General features: G+C 38.6%; 1 protein-coding gene across 1 annotated transcript in view; it reads right to left on the bottom strand.

The window, feature by feature from the left end:
• The window catches only part of LOC143038051 (mitochondrial import inner membrane translocase subunit TIM44), a 33,281-nt gene that overhangs the window by 8,025 nt on the left and 356 nt on the right, over window positions 1-24,900 (bottom strand). Inside the window, exons 2-8 of the mRNA XM_076206927.1 lie at window positions 19,573-19,668; window positions 13,842-14,014; window positions 12,707-12,840; window positions 9,477-9,715; window positions 8,528-8,698; window positions 1,265-1,429; window positions 464-556 (exon numbers count right to left, since the gene is read on the bottom strand). Coding sequence (XP_076063042.1) covers window positions 464-556; window positions 1,265-1,429; window positions 8,528-8,698; window positions 9,477-9,715; window positions 12,707-12,840; window positions 13,842-14,014; window positions 19,573-19,668 — 1,071 coding nt within the window. The remainder of the gene's footprint in view (window positions 1-463; window positions 557-1,264; window positions 1,430-8,527; window positions 8,699-9,476; window positions 9,716-12,706; window positions 12,841-13,841; window positions 14,015-19,572; window positions 19,669-24,900) is intronic.

The raw sequence follows: 24,900 nt of genomic DNA on the forward strand, positions 1-24,900 counted from the left end.
TCTTTGATCAACCCTATCTGCCAGCTCTTCCCACCAAAACTCTGTCACCTCATCATTTCTCCATTTTATCCAACCTTGTAACCCACACCATGCTTCTCAAACATTTAAATTCCTCCTTACTATCTATTTACTAAGAGCTTTTTCCCCCTTATAAGGGAGGTAGCCAAGTCAAACGCACGTACCTACTCCCATCCACCACCCTTTCCCCCCTTTCATCTTAGCTCCTCATGGATGACTGGTCATCCCTGTATCCCACCCACTGCCCTAGGTCAGTAGCGAGACACAGTACATCCACAGCAAGGCCACTTCACTTTCTCCTTACTGCCTCCCTTAAATTCCAGTCTACTTCATATAATGTCATAGGCACAATCACCCCTTCATTTAACCTCTGCATTCACCCCCCCAATACCTATTTCTCATGATACTTTTCATTCTCCCAAGACATTTACAGAGATGAACGTACTTTGGAGTCAAAAAGGAGTCCAAGCTGTTGTGCCTGTTTCACTGGTTGCGATAAGATACCAAAGGCTCTTTCATAACACCAGTCCTTTAAAATCTGTAAAATACATATAAACAGGTAATGTACACAAATAATATTTTTAAATATCAATCAATCTATTGACCCACAGCTCCCAAGTAAATAGCAATAGCCACCAAATTGAGCCACAAGTCCCTGGTGGAAGAGATATCATGTCTGTGTGGGGCCAGATGAGCTAAGGTAAGAGGGAAAGAAGGGTGGTGGATTGGAGTGGATGCATGACTGACTGCTACCTCCCTTATAAGGGAGAAGAAACCCTTGGTATATAGATATATAGTGAGGCCAGAGTAGCAGTGTTGGACAAGGTGTTCAGTGGCTTTTATATAGTGATTACTCTTTACCTATATTCCAAAAGGATTTTTTTTCTCCCATTCAAAGGAAGGTACCTAATCAAGGCATGCATCCAACCCCTCACCCATTTGTTTCCCTCTCATCTAAGCTTCTTGTGAATAATGGGCCATCCCTGTCCCACACACACTGCTAGTCAGAAGCAATGCAGCAAGACAGTATCTCTACAGCAAAGCCTGACAGCCAAAGCTATTTATCCCCACTGCTTCATTACACAATGATCCTCCCACCTTGTCCACTCCAAAATTGGCAGTAGACAAGAAGAAATTCCTTCAAGCCACATCAATTTTTTATCCATTCACAACCTTTTTCCATTCTCACTTAATTCCAGGTTTTTCATACTGCCATCCACCCTGGAACTTTATCCTTTGTACTTGCCTCTAAGTCGGGCCGAATCATGGCTTCTAACAAGTTGGGGATCATGTCATACTCGCACTGTAGCAGGAAACGATCCTTGTTAAAGTCAGGATCCATTTTGCAGATCTCTGTTAAAGCCTCTGACAGCTCAGTTCTTTGAAAGACCCCTCCAAATAATTCAGACATCTGAAAAATGAGACACAGTTAACAGTCAAAAAATGCATATCCTGTATATCACTATTATACATACATACACATACCAAAGGCTTTTTCTCCTTTATAAGGGAGGCAGCCAAAAAACAAAGGCATAAAATCCACCCCCATCCATTCCATCCCCACATACTCTACTCCAATTCACCCCCTCCCTCCCTCCCTCTTATCTTGGCTCCTCCTGGATGACGGGGTCATCCCTTCATCTCATCCACCACCCAGGGTCAGGAGCAGTGTCGGAAGACATAGCACATTACAAAGAATTACAAAGGAGCATGCCGTCAGGAGACCTTTTTGTACATAACTAGGTCTGATAAAAAAAATTATATTAATGATAGATAAATAAATAAAATATATAATAATATAAATAATAAGTAAATAAATAGGTAAAGTTAATTAATAAACAAACAGGTAAATGGTAAATAATAATAAATTAACAGATAAATGATAAGGAAATAATAAACAAACAAATAATATAAAATAAATGGCAGGCATTACAGCATTTTGCTTAGGTGTTTATCTAAACGAATCTTAAAGCTTCAAACTGAACTACATTGCACTGCCTCTGCAGGAAGTTTATTCCATTTATTAACTACACAGTTGGCAAATTTGTTTCTACCCATTTCCAAATCAAATCTATTTCCTGATGGTTTGAGACCATTATTTCTTGTCAGATTCTCATCCAGTGTGAAAATTTTGTCACTTTTGATGCTGTCAATTCCCTTTAGAATCTTAAGAACCTGTATAAAGTCACCTCTGAGTCTATGCTTTTTTGGGGAAAACGAATTCATATGCTTTAATCAATTTATGTATGATTTATTTTTTATATTTGGAATCAGTTTTGTGGCTCACTGCCATACTTTTTCCAATCTGTCAATGTCTTTAATGAGATTTGGTGACCATACAGAAACAGCATATTCCAAATGTGGCCACTTCATTTAATTGGTGACCCCCCTCTCTGTCCCCTCATGCAGAAAAAGTGAAGTTGTGGAGAAATCCCTTTGGGCTGTGACAAATAATTTTTCACACATACTCCCTCACCCCCATCCCCCACCCACTCCCTTTCATACATCACAGCATCATCCATACACCTCCCTCACCCCCATCCCCCACCCACTCCCTTTCATACATCACAGCATCATCCATACACAACCATTCTCCATTCACCCCTATCTTCTGTCTTCTCCCATCCTTCCTCAACAGCCATTCCCCTTTCCCAATGCCCTATTGTAAAAAATAAATAAAAACAAAAATAATCCCAACCAACTCTTTCCTACAACAAATGGTACAGGTGTGGAAGAGGAAAATCCTCATCCTTTCATTCTAATTACCCAAATCCCTTTTCCTTCCTTCCTAATTAAGTCTTGTAAAAAATTCACCTCATTTCAATCCCAGTGAAACAGATACATGCCAGTCAATACAGTCTTCTCCAACTCTGGTACCCATGCATATTTTCACTTGCTTACAGGGCTAAAGGTATAAAATACAATATAACGCATGAAACCAGCATGAAATTGTACCCGGGTATAGACATGCTGGCAAACTATAGCTCATAACAACTATCTATATACCAAACGCTTTCCCCCTATAAGGGAAGTAGCAGTCAAAAGGCATGTACCCACTCCCACTCATTCCACTCCCATCTACCACCCTTTATTCTCTCTCATCTTAACTCCTCGTGGATAGTGGGTCATCCTGTATCCTGCCCAATGCCCTGGTTCAGAAGCAATGTAGCAAGACACAGTATATCCACGGCAAGGCCACTTTGCTTAGTCAGCGGCCCCCCTCTCCATTCCCTCCTGCGGAAAAGAGAAGACAGGGAAAGAAATGAAGAAAAAGATAAGATGGGGAAAGAAAAGAAGAAAAAGAGGTGGGAAAGAAGAGGAGAAAAAGAAAAGATGGGGAAAATTCCATTGAGCCGAGTCAAAATATCACTCACACAGAGTGATAGATACTTGGAACAAATTAGACAAAGAAACAGTGTGTGCAAACACTATTCAAGATTTTAAGAAAAAACTTGATGCTGAGAGATGCAAAGACAGGTCACCACGAGCATAGCTCCCTTCCCGTATAATACAATTAGGTAAATACAACTAGGTAAATAAATACATAACCACTCCCTACTCCCCATCCCCTCCTTTCCTTGCATCACAATCATCTGTACATAGTCATTCTCCACTCACCCCTGTCTCCTCCCTTGCTCAAAGCCCCTTTCATCCATCTATTTCATCCAAGGTCCCTCAAGTTCACTCCTTTCACCTCTGCCTTCCATACCTTTTTTACTAATCTTTCTTCACCCTATCTGGGGTATTGGCTGCATGTTATTGTGGGGGTTAAAAGCTGCTTAGCCGCATACAGCTGATACTTTAGGATCTATATGGGGTGCCCCTATGGACCAGAGACACAAATAATTTTGTCTGTGAAAAAGGAAATCTCTCTTCATTGAGAAATGATGCTACTTTATTATACTGCAACTGTCCTTCTGTTATGCTGTCCCCCTACTCTTAATACTGTCTTGTACCACTTCTCTGAATATTAATTTCCTTTTTGGCCTAACCCTGTGGTAGGGAAGAAAAAATACTGCCACCGAGTGCTCCCACTTGAGTTGTAAAAGGTGACAAAAATGGGATGGGGAAAGGACTATGCATCCTGCTCTCTGTAGCCTCAAAGAGGACATTCCTAAAACAAGCAAAGGTATAAGAGGGTCTAGGAAGAGTTTTACAACCAGAACCCTAAGGTTTGGGTCTTTTAATGTGCACAGATGTGATACAGATGAGAGTAAAACGAAAGAGATAAGCAGTATGTTCGTGAGAAGAAAGATGGATGTGTTAGCATAAAGTGAAAATAAGTTGAAAGAAAGGGCAGAGTTTAAATTTGGGAGTATAGTTGCGAGGGTGTCAGGAGTGAAGAGAAGGGATGGCTTAATAAGAGAAGAGATAGGTAAGCATGTGGAGTGGAAGGAGGTTTCTTCAAGGTTAATCTGGATGAAGGTGAAACTGGAAAGAGAGAAGTGGGTCTTTGTAAGTGCACATGGGCCTGGTAGTGAGAAGAGTGCAGAGGAAAGGGAGGCTTTTTGGATAGATTTAAATGAGTGCATAGAGGGTTTAGGGAGAAATGTCAATGTACTGGTATTGGGAGAACTCAATGTTAGGGTACAAGATGAAACAATAGATGGCATGGTTGGGAAGTGTGGAGTTCCAGGAAAAAATTGTAGTGGAGAGATGATGGTGATGTGTCTAAAAAATATAGTTGATAGCAAATACAGTGTAAGAGGAAAGTCAAGCATAAGTACACATGGGAGAGGGTGGTGGATGGAAGGGTGGTGGATACGCCTTTAACCACTTCAGTACGGGACTTAAATCTCGCGGGCAGCAGCCAATGCCAGCCGTATGACGTGTCGTAATAATACTCGCATCATAAAATATAGTCACCGCTTATATCGATCCTTCTCTCTTTCACCCACGAATTTTGAAAACCACAGAGAATGGGATTCAGGGCACATTTGGGAGAATGTAAAAACACAAGGGCAACTACAATAAATATAATCAAGACGCCGATATGGCAGCGTCGCGAATCCACTTGCTCCTCATGACGCCTACGTGTGCGGCACCGTATGGAAGGGGTTAATGGATAATATAGTGGTAACCAGAAAAGAAAGAAGAGTTTTGGATGTACATGTTCTAGGGGAAGAGAGTGGGGAAATATTAGATCATTTTTTAGTAGAAGTTCTGTCGAGAGTGAAGGATACATGGAGAAAAGAAAAGGACACAAGGCAGGGAGGTGCTTAAAGTAAACTGTTTAAATGAGAAAGAAAAGGAGTACAAGAACAAGCTGAGAGAAGAGTCAAAAGGAGAGAAGGATAGACTAAATCTAAGAGTAGAAGAATGGGGATGTTTCAAAGAGGGAGTCACAAGGTGAGCAAAGATGGAGTGTGTAACAAGGAGGATGGGAGGAAATAGAAGGAAGGGTTATGAGTGGTGGGATGAGGAAGCAAAGAAGGTTGATGAAGAGAAGAGTATTCACAGACTGGTTACAAAATAGGGCAAGAGAATCATGCGAGAGGTAGAAAGAAAAGAGAAGTAAAGCATAAGATAAAGGAGACAAAGAGTAGAGCAGATGTGAAATGGGATGACTATGATGAAAAAAATTTGAAAGTAATAAAAAGATGTCTTGGAGGATAAGAGAGGAGGGGGAGACGAATCAAATGGAGAAGAAAAAGTAAAAGGTGTAGATGGGGAAATTATAATGCAAGAGACAGCAATAAGAGAAACATGGGCAAAGTATTTTTGGGAGTTGCTAAATATGAAGGAGGATAGGGAGGGAAAGGTAGTTGCAGTGGGAAGCGCTAAGAAAATGACTGTGGTGAATGAGGAAAATGGAGGAGAAATAAGGAAAGATGAGGTGAGAGCAGTTATTGAAATGATGAGAGCAGGTAAGGCACCTGGGTTGAATGGGTGTCATATGGAATGTATAAGAAAAGGGAGGTACAATGATGGTGGACTGGCTGGTGAAGTTGTTTAATTTTTAATGTTTGTCAAAGAGGGTACAGTGCCAGAGAACTGGAGAAGTGCATGCATAGTTCCACTTTACAAGGGAAAAGGGGACAAGTGTGAGTGTAGTAGTTTCAGAGGGATCAATTTGTTGAGTGTAGTTGGGAAGGCTTATGGGAGGGTTTTCACTGAGATGACTATGAGAGGAACAAAGGGAGTAATTGGTGAGGAACAGTGTGGGTTTAGGACAAATAGGTGATGTGTGGATCAGATTTTTGTGGTAAGAGATATATGAGAAAGCTTTAGGAAAAGGTATGATGTTTTTTGGGCCTTTATGGATTTGGAAAAGGCTTATGACAGGGTAGACAGGAAGGCACTGTGGGAGGTATTACAGATATATGGGATAAGAGGATAGGAGTTAAGAGCAGTCAAGAGTTTTTACAAGAGTAGTAGAGCCTGTGTTAGAATCAGAAATGGAGAGAGTGAGTGGTCTGAGGTAAAGGTGGGACTTCACCAGGGATGTGTTATGTCACCTTGGCTGTTCAATTTACACATGGATGGGGTGACGTAAGAGGTGAACAAGAGGGTAATGGGCTGGGGATTGGAGATGGTTAAAGAAAATGGAGAAAAGGGGGAGATAAGACAGTTGTTGTTTGCTGATGACACTGTGCTTGTGGCAGGATCAGAAGAGGGATTAAGGAAGTTAGTGACAGAATTTGGGAAGGTGTGCAAAAGAAGGAAGTTGAAGATAAATGTGGGTAAAAGTAAGGTAATGAGATGTACAAGGAAATAGGATGGCAACAAATTGGAAAGTGTGTATTAAGGGAAAGAGACTGGAAGTGGATAGTTTTAGATAGTTGGGTGTGAATGGGGTGGGGAAGGAAGGAGAGGAGGTGGTGGAATGTAGATTGAGAGATGGAAGATGTCTTGGGGGATTAAAAAGTGTAATGAGAAATAGACATTTGGGAATGGATGCTAAGAGGAGATTGTATGAAGGAGTGATTGTGCCGACAGCACTGTATGGGGCAGAAACATGGAACATAAGAGAGGAAGAGAGGTGTTTGAATGTGTTTGAGATGAGGTGCCTGGGAAGTATGGTAGGGATTACTAGGCTGGATAGAGTGAGAAATGAGGAGGTGAGGAGGAAAGTTGGGGTAGAAAGAGAGTTGGGAGACAGGGTGGATGAAGGAGTATTGGGAGAGTTTGGACATATGGAAAAAGTGAAGAAAGATTAGTAAAAGAGGTGTAGAAGGCAGAGGTGGAAGGAACAAACACAAGTGGGCAATCAAGGATGAGATGGATGGATTGGGTAAAAGGGGCATTGGGAACAAGGGGAATGTTTGTTGAGGAAGAAAGGGAGAAGACAGAAGATAAGGGTGAGTGGAGAATGGTTGTATGAATGATGCTGTGATTCATGGAAGGGAGTGGGTAGGGGATGGGGGTGAGGGAGTATGTGCGAATGATATTTTGACACATCCCAAATGGAATTTTTCTTTTCTTCTATTTTTCTGCAAGTGGATCTATGCCTTTGACTTTGGCTACTTTCCTTGTAAGGGAGAAAAAAGCCCTTGGTATATGTAAGTACGTCTTCACTCCTTTCCATGTGTCCAAACCATTCCAATATTTATCAGCCCTATCTGCCATCTCCTTTTCCAGCCCCACTCTCCTCCTCACCTTTTCATTTTTACTATCCAACATTGTAACCCCTACCATACTTGTCAGATATTTCATCTCAAGCACATTTAAAATTTTCTTCTCTGCCTCTCTTAAATTCCAAGTCTTTGCTCCATACAACGTCATTGTCACAGTCATCCCTTCATATAATCTCTTTGGATCCTTTCCCAGATGCCTATTTCTCATGACATTTTTCAATCCCCTAAAGCATTCATTTGTATTTATTACTCAGTCTACAATTTACCTCCACCACTACTCGCTTTTCTGCCACATTTGACCCAAATACCTAAAACTATCCACTTCCTCCAGCCTCTTCTTTAGCCTCTTCAATACAAGCCAAATTCTTCCACGGAGCACCAAATGCCTGATGTATGATGATTTGATGGTGCACCACAATACTCGCATTATAAAACAAAGTCACTGTTGATTTACTTGTTTTCTTTAACTCTGTGTAATAATTAACACAGAAAACACGATCAAGCCAGTTCACAGAATTCAGGGGTCATTCACCTACTACTACAAACTACAGGACACCAATGCTAGTATCTTTGTATACCCACTCTCACCTTAACACTTATGTAGGTATCATCATATGGAAAACTTACTTTCAACTCCCTGCCATCCTCTCCTCATGTAATTTCATTACCTTACTTTTACCCACATTTACTTTCAACTTTCTATCACATACCTTCTCAAATTCCATCACTAACTGCCTTAATCCCCCCTCTGACCCTGCCACAAGTGCAGTGTCACCAGCATAATAACAACTACAGTGATAAGAACCTCTGGCACCAGTCCATGAGAGCAGTTACCTCATTAACTCACTGATCCTGAAGATAATCCATCAACAACTTATATTATCACCTATACCTGACCTCTCATATAGCCTGCCTTAAAGCTTTTTACTAACCTTGTCTCTTAGTAGCAGTGATGCTCGAACAACAGCATTATCACTTTCATCCAGTTTAGTCTTCCACTCCAAAACACGATTCACATATGGATTGGTGTCACGAAAGTTCTGCCAACTCTGAGCAAACTTGGAGTCCTTGTGTAGAACCACACCAGTTGCATCTGTATTTGCCTGAAAAGCCAAAAATTACAACTGAGTAATTTCCTCTGCAAAACTGGATTGCAATTAATGAAAAGGTGTCTTGATCCCAGCTCCTGGTTATCTTCTAGACAAGGTTGACTATCGGGTCATTCCATGTAAACATGAAAGCTACTGTGTAAGAAGGAGAACCCAATGGATGGACAAGGAGACTTTGAATACATGTGATATATCTGTTCAACAGGAATAAGAGTGCAGAAAATAGGAAAGAATGAATGGAGATTTGAATAATTGAAGAAATAACATAACCTGAAGGGATATTCTTTTTGCTTCATAATTAATTTTTTGAGTGGGTGGATAGGGGACAAGGAGGGAGGGTTGTTGTGTAAATGAAATGCCCCTGCAGTGAATGTGTTGTGTCTTGCTGCATTCCTTCTGACCTAGGCAGTGGGCAGGAGCCAGGGAGGAGCCAAGATCAAGGAAATAAATGGGTGGTGGATAGTGGAATGGCTGAGAGAGGGTGCATGCCTTGGTTGGCTACCTCCCTTATAAGGGGAAAGAGGCCATTGGTATATCGATAATAGATAGATAGGGTACGGGGATGGCATATGGTGAAGTGGTGGAGGTATAAGAGCTCCATTATTTCAGCCTTATTATGGAAGAGCTGCACCTCGGCACTGCTTCATCCCTAAGGTGCTAGGATGAGGATACTTGTTTACAATGTGGGTGTGTGCTTTGACTCAGCTATCCCCTTCGTGAAGAGGAAAGAGCCTTTGAACATGTACACAGAAATTAGAATGAGAAACTTTACCTTTATTATGCGAGCCTCAGCAACAGGATCTCTCTCCACACGTTTCCTAAGTGTGGTCGGCGCCATGTACACTCTTGCCCCTGCTCCTCCAAAGGTTGACTGGTCAATTTCCTCTCGAACTGCTTTGGCTGTGCTTGAGATGGTCTTAAATGTTTGAGTTTGGGCAATCTTTTCACCCTTCTGAGATAATGTTTCAGAAACTTTCTGTGCTTGTTTTGATGCTTCTTCAGTGATCTTGGCTATGGAAGGAGTTGAAGTAAAGAAGTGTTAAAACTTTGTATTAATTAAACATTACAGCATGTTACTTTGGTGTTTATATTTATGCTGGTGGCATATTCAGAAGCATGCTGGGTTGGGGGTTCAAATCCCACTCTCCTCTCCTATTTCCAACAGTAATTGTTACTTGCCCTTATGGTACAAATGCATAGGGCTAAGGTGACAACTGTGTGTGTATTTTTACCTAGTTGTATCTTATGGGAAGGGGAGCTATGTTCGTGGTGGTCTTTGTACCTTGCAGCATCTAGTTTGCTCTTAAATTTGTGTATAGTTTGTGTGTGTGTGTGTGTGTGTGTGTGTGTGTGTGTGTGTGTGTGTGTGTGTGTGTGTGTGTGTGTGTGTGTGTGTGTGTGTGTGTGTGTGTGTGTGTATTTACCTAGTTGTATTATACAGGAAGGGAGCTATTTTCGTGGTGACCCGTCTTTGTATCTTTCAGTATCCAGTATTTGCACACACTGTTTCTTTATCTAAGTTATTCCAGATATGCACTCTGTGTGGGAAGCTATTCTTTTTCTGATCTCTTCTATAGTTATCCTTTCTGAGTTTCTTTTCATGACCTCTTGTTTTTTCCATTGTCATTTTTTAGTAAATCATTCCTATCAAGGATTTCCATTCCTTTCATGATTCTATAGTCAGTAGATCACCTTTCTCTTTTCTCCTCCAGTGTTGGTAGTTCCTATTTTGATAATCTTTGTTCATATGTTAATTTGGAAAGTGCAGGTGCCAACTTTGTCTTTGCTCTCTGTATTCTTTCTAGTTTCCTTATATTCCCTTATACTGCACTTCCTGATGTTGAATTCTACTTCCCATCTCTTGCTCCACTCTGAGAATTTGTTCAGATCACTCTGTAATGAGTCACAGTCTATTTCAGAGTTTATTCTCTTTAATACCTTTGCATCACCAACAAAGCAGTTCATGTAACTTTCAATACCTTCGTCCACGTCATTTATATATATAGCAAACATTATCGGAGCTAGTACTGATACTGTGTGTATTTACCTAGTTGTATTTTGCGGGAGAAGAGCTATGCTTGTAGGGACCCGCAGTTGTATCTTTTCGCATCCAGTTCTTTCTTAACCCCTTCACTCCGGGGCACATCGCATGTCTGGCAGCATTAGCTGCCCGACGTGCGATGTTGCGTCATAATAATCACATTATAAAAAATAAAGTCAGTGTTCAATCGTTCGTTCTCTTTCACCCGTGAATTTTGATAACCATAGAAAATATGATGAAGCCAGTTTAGAGAGAATGGAGGTTACGTAGGTACGACTACAATAAATATAATCAAGACGCCGACGTCGGCATCATCGCGTACCCACTTGCTCCTCATGATGCCTACGTAGGCGTCACCGTATGGAAGTGGTTAAAGTTGTGTATAGTTTTAGAACTCACTATTTTCTCTTTCAATTTATTCCATGTATCTATCACTCTATGTGGAAAGCTATTCTTTTTCAGATCTCTTCTGTAACTGTCCTTCTTAAGTTTCTTCTTGTGTCCCCTTGTGTGTGTGTGTGTGTGTGTGTGTATTTACCTAGTTGTATTTACCTAGTTGTATTTTACGGGAAGGGGAGCTATGCTCGTGGGGTCCCGCCATTGCATCTCTCAGTGTCTAGTTTGCTTTTAAACTCGTGAATGGTTTTTGCGCTTACTATTTCATTATCCAGTTTGTTCCAAGTGTCTAAAACTATATGTGGAAAACTGTTTTTCTTCAGTTCTCTTCTATAGCTATGTTTTCTTAATTTCCTTCCATGTCCTCTTGTGTTTCTCTTGTCCCAGTTTAGTAATTCTTCTCTATCAAGTATCTCTGTGCCTTTCATGATTCTGTAGATGGTCAGTAGGTCTCCTCTCTCTCTTCTTTGCTCCAGTGTCGGTAGCTCCAGTTTAGCCAATCTCTCCTCGTATGATAGGTTTGCAAGTGCAGGTGCCATTTTTGTAGCTGCTCTTTGGATTCTTTCTATTTTCTTTATGTTCTTTTTGGTACTGGGGGACCACAATGTCGCCGCATACTCTAGTCTAGGCCTTATCAATGTAACCAATATTTTTTTTATCATGTCTTCGTCCAGGTAAGCAAAAGCCACTTTTATTGATCTTAGCAAGTTGTAAGTCTCCCCGACAATTTTGTTAATCTGTGTATCATAGGACAAGTCGTTTGTGATAACTCCCAAGTCTTTTTCGGATCCTACTTTCTTTACTTCCTTGGTTCCAATTGTATATTTTCTTGATATTCTGTTTTTGCTTTTTCCAAACTCCATTATGCTACACTTCTTAGTATTAAAATCCACTTCCCATTTCTGACTCCAGTTCCATACCCTATTCAGATCTTCTTGCAGTGCTTCACAGTCCTTATCAGTTTCTACTTTCCTTAACAGTTTGGCGTCATCAGCAAAGAAGCTCATGTAACAGTTCACGCCCTCGTCCATATCATTCATATAGATAGCAAACATTATTGGAGCCAGTACAGATCCTTGCAGTACTCCACTGATCACCTCTTTCCAATCTGAATATTTTTCTCTCAGTACTACTCTCATCTTTCTTCCAGTCAGGAAGTGTGTGTGTGTGTGTGTTTATTACACTACAATGTATGTGTGTGTGTGTGTTTGTTACACTGCAATGCAGAAATATACTTTATACCAATCAAAAGCTATTGTAAGGTTATAAACTGAACAAATATAATATTCATGAGTTGTCTCCTCACCTCTACTGCCTGCCTTGTAATTCATAGCTCAAAGCCTTATGCTTTGTTTGAAGATTAAAAACATTCCCCAAAACCAGTAACCTGAGTAGCCATGTATGAATACATTCTCCAAAACTAGTAACCTGAGTAGCCATGTATGAATACATTCTCCAAAAGTAGTAACCTGAGTAGCCATGTATGAATACATTCTCCAAAACCAGTAACCTGAGTAGCCATCTATGAATACATTCTCCAAAACTAGTAATCACAGTGGTCATACATGCTTTTTGAAGTATTTCTGCTTTCTGTGCTTCCTCCACCGTCTCTTCAACTTTCTTCTTCAAGCTTTCCAACTGCTGCTGTACTTTCTTAGACCCTTCTGCCGTTTCCTCCTCAACGCTCCGGTACTTTTCCCTGATCAAATATAAGATATTCAAAGCTAAAACAATTGAAATGATTATTGTCTTTTCATTAGTGAATAAAAAAAAAAAAAGTGGTTTTACCAGTTTGATATGCTGTTCTGATTACAGACTAGTCACATTAAGTCTCTGTCACCCTTTACCATTTAGCTGACTATCACTAGCAAGTGCTTGTCATTGTTCAATCAATCAATATTCCCTTGCTCTCTCTATTGGCAAAGACCTACAGCCTTCAGGTAACCTGCAACAGCCTCCAGGTGGGACCATAAGTCACTCAGGGAAGATATCTTATATTGTCTGAGGTTTTTAGTGTGGGACACTGTTATATGACATGTTCTATATCCTCTGTGTGGTGGCTGCATTTGGGGCATCTGCTCCAGATGTGACCCTGTCATTGAACCCTACTTCATTAAACTACTCCAGAAAACAATCCAACAGATAAATCACTTTCAAGACAGGCAAAAGCACTGGTAAGCCTATATTCATGTCATCACCTCACATCAACACATCACACTAAAATCAGCTTGGCAAAATACCAAATACCCTTGATGGAACCATCACACAGAATACAAGCTGGTCAACAAAAATCTTTTGAGTGACTTATGGATTGAACCACTGGCTGTGGGTGGTTTCCTGGGGGACTGTAAATCTGCAAGAGTACTGGGGCAATAGCTTGAATGATATGGAGCAATTAGTGCAATTAAACTGGTTATTCCTCTAGCAACTGCTTACTGAAACTGAGAAATATTGCAAACACACATGAATAGATCACTTCTTTGATTCCTTTTTTACATATATTATTTGCACTCTGGACTGTATCAATTATCCACTTATCCCATAGTATCATCAACAATCTTGTACCTATAATTGGTTCTGGCAATATTGTGGATGAAAAACACTTAAGTCTCAAGTATAACTACATTCTGTGATCACTGTTTATCATAAAATCTAAAATGGGAGCAAGAACTCCCTGAAGTATGATATCTAATTCCCCACCTTGCCTTTTGCAGCGCTTCAGATTTTTCAAGTGATTCCATGTCTTTCCGAAACTCTTTGAGACTTTCCTTCATCTTTTGGTTCCTGGCCATTTCTTCTCGCAGGTTATCAATGATTTTACCAATAAACGAAGGCGGTCTAGAAGGTGGCTGTGTAGTGTAGTTCCTATAAGGCTGAAGAAATAAAGGAAATTTGTATACATAAATGCATAAAACAAATGCCTTTCCTCCTCATGAGAAGGATGGTCAAGTTAAAGTCACCCACCCTACACCTATCCCACACCCACCACAGTGATCTGGTCAAAGGCAATGTGCCAAGGCACATCACCTCCAAAGCAGTAAATAAATAACTTAATACATAAATACATACATATATCAAGGGCTTTTCCCCCCTTACAAGGGAGGTAGCCAAAGTTAAATGGCATAATTCCATTCCCACCCACTCCACTCCCATTAACCACCCCTCCCTCTTTTCTTGGCTGCTCCTGGATGAGTCATCCCTGCATCTTGCCCACTCCCATGGGTCAGAAGCAATGCAGCAGGACACAGGACATCCACAGCAAGGCCGCTTCATTTAATCAAAGACTCCCCTCTCCATCCCCTCATGCAGAAAAAGAGAAGACTGGGAGAAATATCTTTCGACTGCATCAAAATATCATTCACTGGAAAGGACATCTTGAATGAGCTCTGATGAATGGCACTTTTTCACTAAGTTGGAGGAAAACAAACACCTAGTTTATATTTGTGTGGGAAGGGGAATGCTTGAGGATGCCTGAAATGAGTTAATAGAGTGAAATTAAAGTGTGTTAAAAAAGCAAAAATTGGGGATATTCAAAATAGGCAGCAATATAATGAAGCAATCAAAAGACTAAATGTGAGCAGGGTTGAATCAACGTTAGGTGTCATCCCTAAGAAAAGTTGTAATATTGAGACTCCAAAATTATTTTGGTTTTTCCGGCTTCGCAAGAAATGATAGAAGACTGGGTAAAATTATGAAATTGGAAAGGGAGATTAGTTATAAAAATATTTCATAGAATCAAGAGATTAAGGAGTAGAGGAAAGAAATCATAGATCTAAAGAGTGAATACCTTGCAATGTATAAAGTAGTGAATTAAAAAAAACAAAATGCAGAAATAAATAGAAAGGTAAGTGACCTTAAAAAAGAACTAATCAATGTAAAAAATGAAAATGAAAGGATGAAAAATGAAGATACTAATAAAAATGAGGCTTTAAAAAAAGAGATAAATGAACAAATTAAAGCAGTGACCAACAAATGGAAATTAGGTCAGGAGAATCAAAAAATAGCATTTAAAGAAATTGTCCAACAAGTACAAGAAAATGCAAAAAGTGAAAACTACAAAAGTATATGAATATTAAAAAGGAAATGAGCGATGAGGAAAAAAAATACATTAAGAAATGAAGCTAATGAAAAAAATTGAGAAAAGAATAGAGACCAAAAAGAATGAGTTTTTTCTAGAGTGCTGGACTTGAGGCTGAGAAAGTGGTGTATCAAAGGAAAAGAACTGCAAGAAACAGAAAACAAGGTGAAAAAAAAAATAATAATAATAATAATAATAATAATAAAATAAATAAAATAAAAGTAACTTATACCAACATAGATGGTCTGATTTCAGGATTAGATAAATTAAATAATTATCTGGCAGAAGAAAAACCATATACAATGGGAATTGTGGAGACAAAATCTAAAGGTCCACTACCACCAAATAGTGTTGGACAAGGTTTATACAATCACTGGATGAAAAATAGAGAGGAAAAACAGGAAGGAGTTATGTTTTTGACTAAGAAGGGCCTAAATGTGACAAAGATCACAGGAGAAAATAATGTGGAATTGATCATGATAAGAGTTGAAAATAGTGACATGAAAAGTAGAAAGCTTGTGGTGATCTATGTGCCCCAGAAAACATTCTTGGAAAGAGAGTGACCATTCTAAAATGTTGGAAGACACAAGACATACATTAAATGAAATGTTGAAAGGGAGAAACCAAGTAATTATGGGTGATTTTAACTCTAAAGAAATATGTTGGTAGATGACAATGACCATTGAATACACAATGACTCAATGGGTAAAAGGAAATACCAGATATAGAAATAATGAAGAACTGTCGAGACTAGATTTAATATTTACATCAGAGCTTAAAACTGTGGATAAAATTGAATACAGGACACCAAATGGAAAGTGACCATTTACTACTCAAGCTCAAACTAAAAGAGGAAATATATATGGAGATAAACGAGAAACACAGCAAAGAAAGACTGATGTATAACAAGATGGACTTTGGGAACCTTAAAAATTTCTTTAAAAAAGCAGGTTGGGAAAAATTCTATAATGAAGAAGCACAGGTAGAAGAGAAATGGATGATTTTGAAGGAAATCTATAATGAAGGAGTGGATAAATATGTACCAAAACAAAAACAGAAAAAGGTGCACATTATGTGCTGGTGTAACATAAAGTAGTGAGGCAAAAGAAAGAAGAGACAAAGCTTGGAAAAGATTATAAAAAAAAAAAAAAAAAGGGAAAGTGGCAAATATATATCAAACCAAGAAATGTGTCAAAATGTGCAGGAAAGAAAAAAGAAACTATGAAAGACTTAATAGACAAATATAAAGATCAACTTAAATTATTCTATAGATATGTGAATGATAAAATAAAAAACAGGAAATAGTAAAACTACGTCAGGGGAACATGGAATATACAAAGGATATAGACATGGCTGAAATCATGAACAAACATTTCAAATCCGTGTTCACTAAAGAAAACATACACAACTGGAATGAAAGAAGTGGAGAATGATCTCCCCAATGAGAGAAATAACTGTGACACAGAAAGAAATAAGGGACCAAATAATGAACCTTGATGTCAGAAAATCACACAGCCCACACGGAATTGCAAACTGGATACTAAAAGAATGTATAGATGAAATAATGGAGAAAATGTATAATAGATTGTTCACTCAAAGAAGGAAAGGTAACAGAAGACTGGAAAAATGCCAATATCATACCAATATATAAAAGGGGATACAAGGAAGAACCAACAAACTACAGGTCTCCCTTAAAAGTACAATAGCCAAAACTTGTGAGAAAATTATCAAAAACAGATGGACAAAACCTCTGGAGAACAATATACTAAATCTGAGACAATTCAAATTTAGACAGGGAAGGTCATGTACCACAAATTTTATCTGTTTCTATTCAAGGTTAATAGATATAACATAATAAAGGGATGGATGGGCAGACTGTGCTTTCCTGGACTTATAATGGGCATTTGATATAGTACCACACAAGAGATTAAGAAAACTCGAAACAACAGGAAGTATACAAGGAAAACTATTGAAATGGATGAAGGATTTCTTGCATGGAAGAAAAATGTAGTGGTGCTCAGAGATAAAAAATTCTACTTGGGAAGAAATGATTAGTGGTGTACCACAGGGATCAGTACTGGCTCCGATAAGGTTTGCCATATATGTCAATGACATGGATGAAGGTGTAGAATGTTACATGGACTTCTTTGCAGATGACGCAAAACTACTAAAGAGAGTATGTACGGAAAAAAATTGTGAATCACTACAGATCTGAACAAGATCTGGGAATGGAGTGAGAAGTGGGAAGTGAACTTCAACATTAAGAAATGCAGTATAATGGAATTTGGAAAAAGTTAAAAAGAATATCAGGACAATATAAAATTGGTGCAAAGGAAGTAAAGAGAGTTGGTTCCAAAAAGGACCTAGGAGTAATCATCACTGAAGACATGTCCCCATACAAACAGATAAACAAACTAGTCTGAGAAACCTACAAGTTCTCAAGAACAACAAAGTTGGCTTTTAATTACTTGGATGAGGAAATGGTACAGAAAATACTAGTCACGCTGATAAGACCGAGACTGGAGTACACTGTGACACTATGAACACCCAGCACAAAAAAGAATAAAAGAAAAATAGAAAGAATCTGAAGAGCAACAACAAAGATGGCCCCAACACTTTTAAAACTGATATATGAGCAAAGATTGTCTAAACTTGAATTGCCAACCCTGGAACAAAGAAGAGAAGGAGGTGATCTGTTGGCCATTTATATAATTATGTAAGGCATGGAAGTCCTTAATAAGGAAGACTTAAATTTGGATAGAAGAAAAACAAGGAGACATGGAAAGAAACTCAAAAAGGACAGTTATAGATCTGGGAGAAAGAAAAAAAAGAAAAAGAAAAAGAAAGAAAAAAAGCTTTCCACACAGAGTGATGGATGTCTGGAACAAATTAGACAAAACAATAGTGTGTGCAAACACCATACATGAATTTAAGAACAAATTAAATGTTGCGAGATACAGAGACGGGGCACCACGAGCATAGCTTCCCCTCCCGTAGAATACAACTAGGTAAATATTCCCTAACCTTCCCCATTCCCCACCCAATCCCTTCCGTGCATCACAGCATCCATATACAACCATTCTCCACTCACCCCTATCTTGTCTTCTCCCTTCCTTCCTCAACAGACATCCCCCTCTTTGTTAATGCCTCTTTTATTAAATGAATATGAATATATACATATATATACATATATATATATATATATATATATATATATATATATATATATATACATATATATACATATATATATATATATATATATATATATATATATATATATATACACAGTCGAACCTCAAAAGCCCAGACTAATTGGGGGGAAGGGTGGTCCGGTCATGTCAAACGTCCGGTCATCAAAAATATCGCCCTAACACCCATAGATTTTCATAGAGGTTTACGTATAGGTAATGTATGATATGGCATGGAAACACATAAGAATAATACTCAACACTGTAATAATAACAATACTGTAATAATAATGCTATAATACTAATAATTCTGTAATAATAACTATAATACAGGCATGTAAATGTACTGTATATACAGTGTACTGTACTGTATTTTTTATTACATACACTAAATATCGGAGGGTATGCACTCGGGACAGTGGTGGCGGCCAGGGTTGCCGCGTTTTCTTCACTACCGTGTAGAATGGGAGTGTTGCCATACCGGGGCATTCATTTTTCTCGGACGTGTGCAGACTTTCATAGCAAGATATACTTGTCAAACTTTGACAAAATGGTGTTTCTAGTTTTTTTTATTCTTGAATGCATATAAGGCCCCCATGCCCTAACATATTCAGTAAGATAAAAAAAAAAAAAAAAAAAAAAAAAAAAAATTATAATATTATTATCGCTAAAAGAAAGCTGAAACTTTAGCGTAATTTTTTTTCTACACAGTAAAAACGTATCTTTTGGGGTATAATATTTTATAAGTAACACAATTACCAATAAAAGTCATATTTTGATGTACCATTTATTATTTGATAACTAGTTCTATGATTTTTAAACAAATGTTTGAGTTTTTGAATGTTTTTAACAGCCCGCTGATATGTAGAACAAATTTCCTCATGTCCTTGTGCAGTTGCCACATGCCGCTATTTTACTACGTTTTGGTACAAAATTCTACAAAACGGCAGCCCTGGTGGCGGCTTGACTGGGCCGGGTTTGAGTACACGTGTATGGCCGTCGCTGCCACCTACTGGACAAATAGGGAACTTTGCTTGAAAAGTCCGCCCTTTGTTCATTTCGAGGGTCCGGGCATTCGGGGTCTGGGCTTTCGAGGTTCGACTGTATATATATATATATAAACACATAAATAAGTCAATGAATAAAATTAAGTGTTATTTACCTGAGAGATGGCTCTGGGCTGGTAGGATGCTGCACGAAGACACTGTAACCATGCTCCATTGTGGGTGTGATGTAGTCTAACGACATTTTGTGGAATCTGGAACACAAAACATTTTAACAGAGCTTTTCCTTATGAAAGTATTCAAAACTTAAAAACAACAAGTCCACTATACTACTAAGATATGAACAAAAAAAAATATATATGAATAGAAAGAAATACACAAATACTGTACTGATAAAAGAAATATTATACACATAGGGAAAACAGCCATGAAAATAAATTGGAACTTGTTAAGTTTCGCCTCACCCACTCGCACAGCAATTTATATATTTTTTGCATCTATATAACAACAACAACAACAACTTTTCTTAGTAACATTTCTTGCTGAAATTAATAATAAGGGATGGTGACAAAATAATTCCCGCAACCTTCCTGCTACCCAGTACTGAAGCACCATTTTTGTTGAGAGCATCACCTACCATTTTTTCATGAAACAATGTTTTTCCCCCTATTCTAACATAACCTACCTAACCTAAAAATATGTGCAGGGACAGACACATTTTGCACATTGGATGGCTATGATAACGCTCTGGTGGTGGGAAGCAGGAAGGTTACGGAAATTCACACAACCTTCCCTACTACTTGACACCTAAGCTCCAATTATGTTGAGAGTATCACCCACTATTTTTTAATGAAACCAGGTTTTTCTCCCTATTCTAACCTAACCTACCCAACCTAAAAATGTGTGCCATGACAGACATATATCTTGCACACTGGACAGCTATGATACTGCTCCAGTGGTGGGTAGCAAGAAGGTTGCGGGAATTATTTTTTCACCATCCCTTAATATTGATTTGTGGGGAAAAATTTACTTAAAAAAATTGTTGGAATTGTTGTAGTATAGATGCAAAAAATATACAAATTGCTGTGTGAGTGGGTGAGACAAAATGGTGGGTCCTGGGAATGTTGAGGGAATGAACGAGTTTTTCACCATCCCTTAATATCAATTTCCACACAAAATGTTACTAAGTTGTTGGAGTTGTCATAATATAGACCCAAAAAATATAAAAATTGCTGTGCAAGCAGGTGAGATGAAACTTCACAAATACCAATAAACTAAATTACAAATCCTCCTTCCATGCTCAAAGTAATAAGAACATCCCAAATCAAAATACCAAAAGTGCAACAGCCTAAGCAATGATTGCTCCTAAATAAGCAACAAACCCATAAAAGTCAGAAAAAAGGAAAAAAAAAAAAAACATACACAATTTCAACTCACATGTGAATGACCCATACAAAATGTTAATACCTAAAAAACCTTGAAATTACCAAGAAGAGTAATTTTTGAGAAGTATAGCATCCCTAAACTCAAATCTTTTCTAATTTAAGGCACCCAAGTAAATTACAGCAATTACACATAATGTAAGGTATGTAAAAGTTTACTAAAATGCCACATGGCTTTTTCATTGACAAAACATAACTATTTGATGAGGACAGTACATCCAGCTATGGTGACTGTGTGGTGAAAATCATCATTTTCACAAAAAATTCCGCAACAATAATGGAAGAGAGATCATTGGGTCCAAAATGAAAGAAATAGAAACCAAACTGAAAGAATCACATGAAAAAGGTAAGGCATTAACCTCTTCAATACGAGTCAAATATTCATGCACACATCAGCTGCATGACATACGATGATGTATCACAATACGTGTATTATGAAATATAAAGTCACAACTATTATATTCATTCTCTTTCACCCAGAATGTTTGTAACCACTGGAAAAGTGATCAAGCCTGTTCACAAAATAAGAGGGTCACTCAGCTACAACTACAAAATAAATATAATCAGGAAGCTGACACTGGCATCCTCATACTCACTCGCTCCTCATGACACCAATGTAGGCATCATTATATCCAAGGGGTTAATGGCTATATAGAACAATCCAAAATATTTCTATGCACACACCCAAAAGAAACTTAAATCCCATGTAAAAATACATTAACTGTCCTAATCTACCTACTTTGGGGAAAGTCACTGGACAAGGGGGCCATACCATCTTTAATGCTGAATCACAAGGCCTTCCAGCTAACTACAGACCTATCTGTCTTACTGCACACCACACGAAGGTGTTTGTGAGAGTAGTTAGGAAGAACCTAGTGAACTTTCTAAAGAGGACAAGGCAGTTCAATCCAGGACATGGGTTTCGGAAAGGACAGTCATACCTTTCCCAACTCCTAAACCACCATAATATAGACAATGTGAGCAGCAGATGAAATGTTGATGTGGTCTACCTAGATATTGCTAAAGCATTTGATAAGGTAGACCATGGGGTGCTGCTACACAAAGTAAAAAATATGGGCATCACTGGAAAACTGGGACTATGGCTCCATGAATTCCTAAGTGATAGAAAGCAAAAAGTAATAATGATTGGAGCCCAGTCAAAATGCTCAATGGCAATCAGTGGAGTGCCACAGGGCTCGATACCTGGCCCACTACTCTTCCTGGTCATGATAAGTCACAGAGACCAGGGGGTTAGAACATTCCAAGTGTCCTTGTTCACAGATGATACCAGGATCTCTCAAGAAATTACAACCAGAGAGGATTCCGAAAGATTACACAAAGATTTGGAGGCAGCATACAAGTGGTGAAGTGAAAACAACATGGAGTTCAACAACAAGAAATCTGAACTGATAAGATATGGGATAAATGAAAATCTACAAGAGTACCGGTACACAGTGGGTACGGAGGAAATAAAAACAAAGTAAACCCTAAAAGACCTGGAGGTGTAGATGAATGATGACTGTAGCTTCAAAGCACACATAACCCACACTACTAGTGCTGCTTGTAAAATGAATGGGTGGATCCTCCAGACCTTTACGACCAGGGAGCCTGAGCACCTGCTACCTCTATAGAAGGTTAAAGGGCATTTCGCCGCATGGCCAGTTTGCTACCGACCATTTCACTACATTGTTCGGTCATTTTACTAAATTGTTTCAGTCATTTTGCTACATTGTTCAGTCGTTTCTCTACATTTCACTATATTTTTTTTTGCATTTGCTACCTCTATAGAAGGTTAAAGGGCATTTCGCCGCATGGCCAGTTTGCTACCGACCATTTCGCTACATTGTTCGGTCATTTTGCTACATTGTTTCAGTGATTTCACTATATTGTTCAGTCGTTTCTCTACATTTCACTATATTTTTTTTGCATTTGATCCGAATATGAAAAAAATACAATATGTGCAGGTTTATAAAGTAACTCAGTAGGCGACAGAAGAAGAATTTGCCTAATGAGGTGATTTGGCAATAGATAAAACTGTTTTTATTGGGCCTTGTTTTATGCAATCGTGAGGCAGATTATCCGGCCAATAATTATAAAACAGTGAATTATCATGCACATTACTATTAGAATACCCATTCATTTCACACACATGATATTTTGCTATGTCATGTGAGTGAAATGAATGGGCATTCTACAATGAAATGTTTCTAATCTTCAAATTCAGTTGGAATTTGAGGAGAGCTATTTTAAACTGGGATAAATAATTCTCAATTTTTAATTAATTTTTCTTTCTCTTATTCAAAATTATCCTACTGTTATTATAATGTAAGAAACCCAGTACAAACATAGCCAGGAAATGATTGTAGAATGCTCAGAATGCTAGTTGCCAATCTCTTTGTTACAAATGGTGTCTAGCTCATATTCGCCCAGTTTAAGGCCAACATACATGTAGCCCAGTTGGAGGTCAGGTTTCACAGGTCAGTACAAATTAATTTAGAAATTAAAATTAATAGTTTACACTTCAAACAGAGTTTAAGTACCTTTTATTGCAAAGAAAAGAAATCTATCTGTTGCAAAACAAAGAAATATGCTCCAGTTTGGACAGACAAGCACATAATAGATACTTTCAGCATCACCACTTATCAGTGATCCATTTGACATATCATGTATTTTAATGCATTTCCAATGGTTCATACTGAAAAGACCAGTAGGCCACATACTATCTATAACAAAGAAAAATTTCATAGGCCACATACCGGCACCTATATTGTTTTAGTAGTTTGGGAGCACTAACCGTGGCTAAATTAAAGCAGAACACACCAAGGAATGCGCCCAGCTCTGGTAGTGTGCATAAGTTACTTTTATAATAATCTGCCTCACAATTGCATAAAATAAGGCCTGACAAAAACAATTTTATCTATTGCCAAATCGCCTAATTAGGCAAATTCTTCTGTTGCCTTCAAAGTTACTTTATAAACCTGCACACATCGTATTTTTTATCATATTTGGATCGCAAATACAAAAAAAATAAAAAGTGTAGCAAAACAACTGAACAATGTAGCAAAATGGTTGGTAGCTAACTGACCATATAGTGAAATGACCAGATACTCTGTAGAAGACCCTGGTAGTGTCAAAGCTGGAGTATGTATGCCAGCTATGGTCTCCACACAAAGTCAAGATGTAAGAACATGAAACAGGTCCCAAGGTAATTCACTAAGAGGTTAGTCAGGGACTCCCTGAATTACTAAGAGGGTGAAAATCCTCAAGCTCTATTAATTGCAGAGATGCAGAGAGTGCTATGTAGTGACTTACGTCTAGAAACTCCTGGAGGGCATAACACCAAACCCATCACAAAATGAAGGTGGTATCAAAGGACAACACAACCCCAGGTTTGGTAGTACCTGTGAAAGGTCCATAAGCAGCTGCTCCCAGAGAGTGAAGACGATCAAGGCAAAAAGCATCACCTGTGCTAGCCCCAGACTCTTCAACTATCTCCCAAGAGATAATGGACCAAACGGGAGTCAGCACGGAGGCTTTCAAGAGGAGGATAGACAAATTCCTGGACAACATCGCATATGAGTTTCCAATCCCACATTGCCTAACCTCACGAGGAATGGCAATGAACTCGACTGCAGACCAATTCCAATATGTGGGGCTCTGGCAGAGATGTGGGAGTGGTGTGTCCCCCAGACTGGCCATGCCATGGTGTTAACACGGTAAAAACCTGCCTACAAATGCTGGTTTGAACATGTGACAAGACATTTAAATGATATTCACAGCCATATGAAACCTTTAAATGCGTGAATATACGCCAGCAATGGATATGTGTCATGATCTTTAAATGAATATTCCATAAACTTTGGGCATAAGACTTTGTCTTTAAGATCATAATCATAAGATAAGTACCTAATCCTTATGACACTTTTCTAAATGAGTAACCCGCATTCTTATCAACCAAGTGTGTGCTTTCAGTCTCCCTTAACCTCAAAAACATTATTCAGCACACATTTCTGTCATGCAACCTACATCTTCATCACCATAGGT

Source organism: Oratosquilla oratoria, chromosome 23 (genome assembly GCF_046742065.1).
Source record: "Oratosquilla oratoria isolate Oo_2021 chromosome 23, ASM4674206v1, whole genome shotgun sequence".
NCBI lineage: Eukaryota > Metazoa > Arthropoda > Malacostraca > Stomatopoda > Squillidae > Oratosquilla > Oratosquilla oratoria.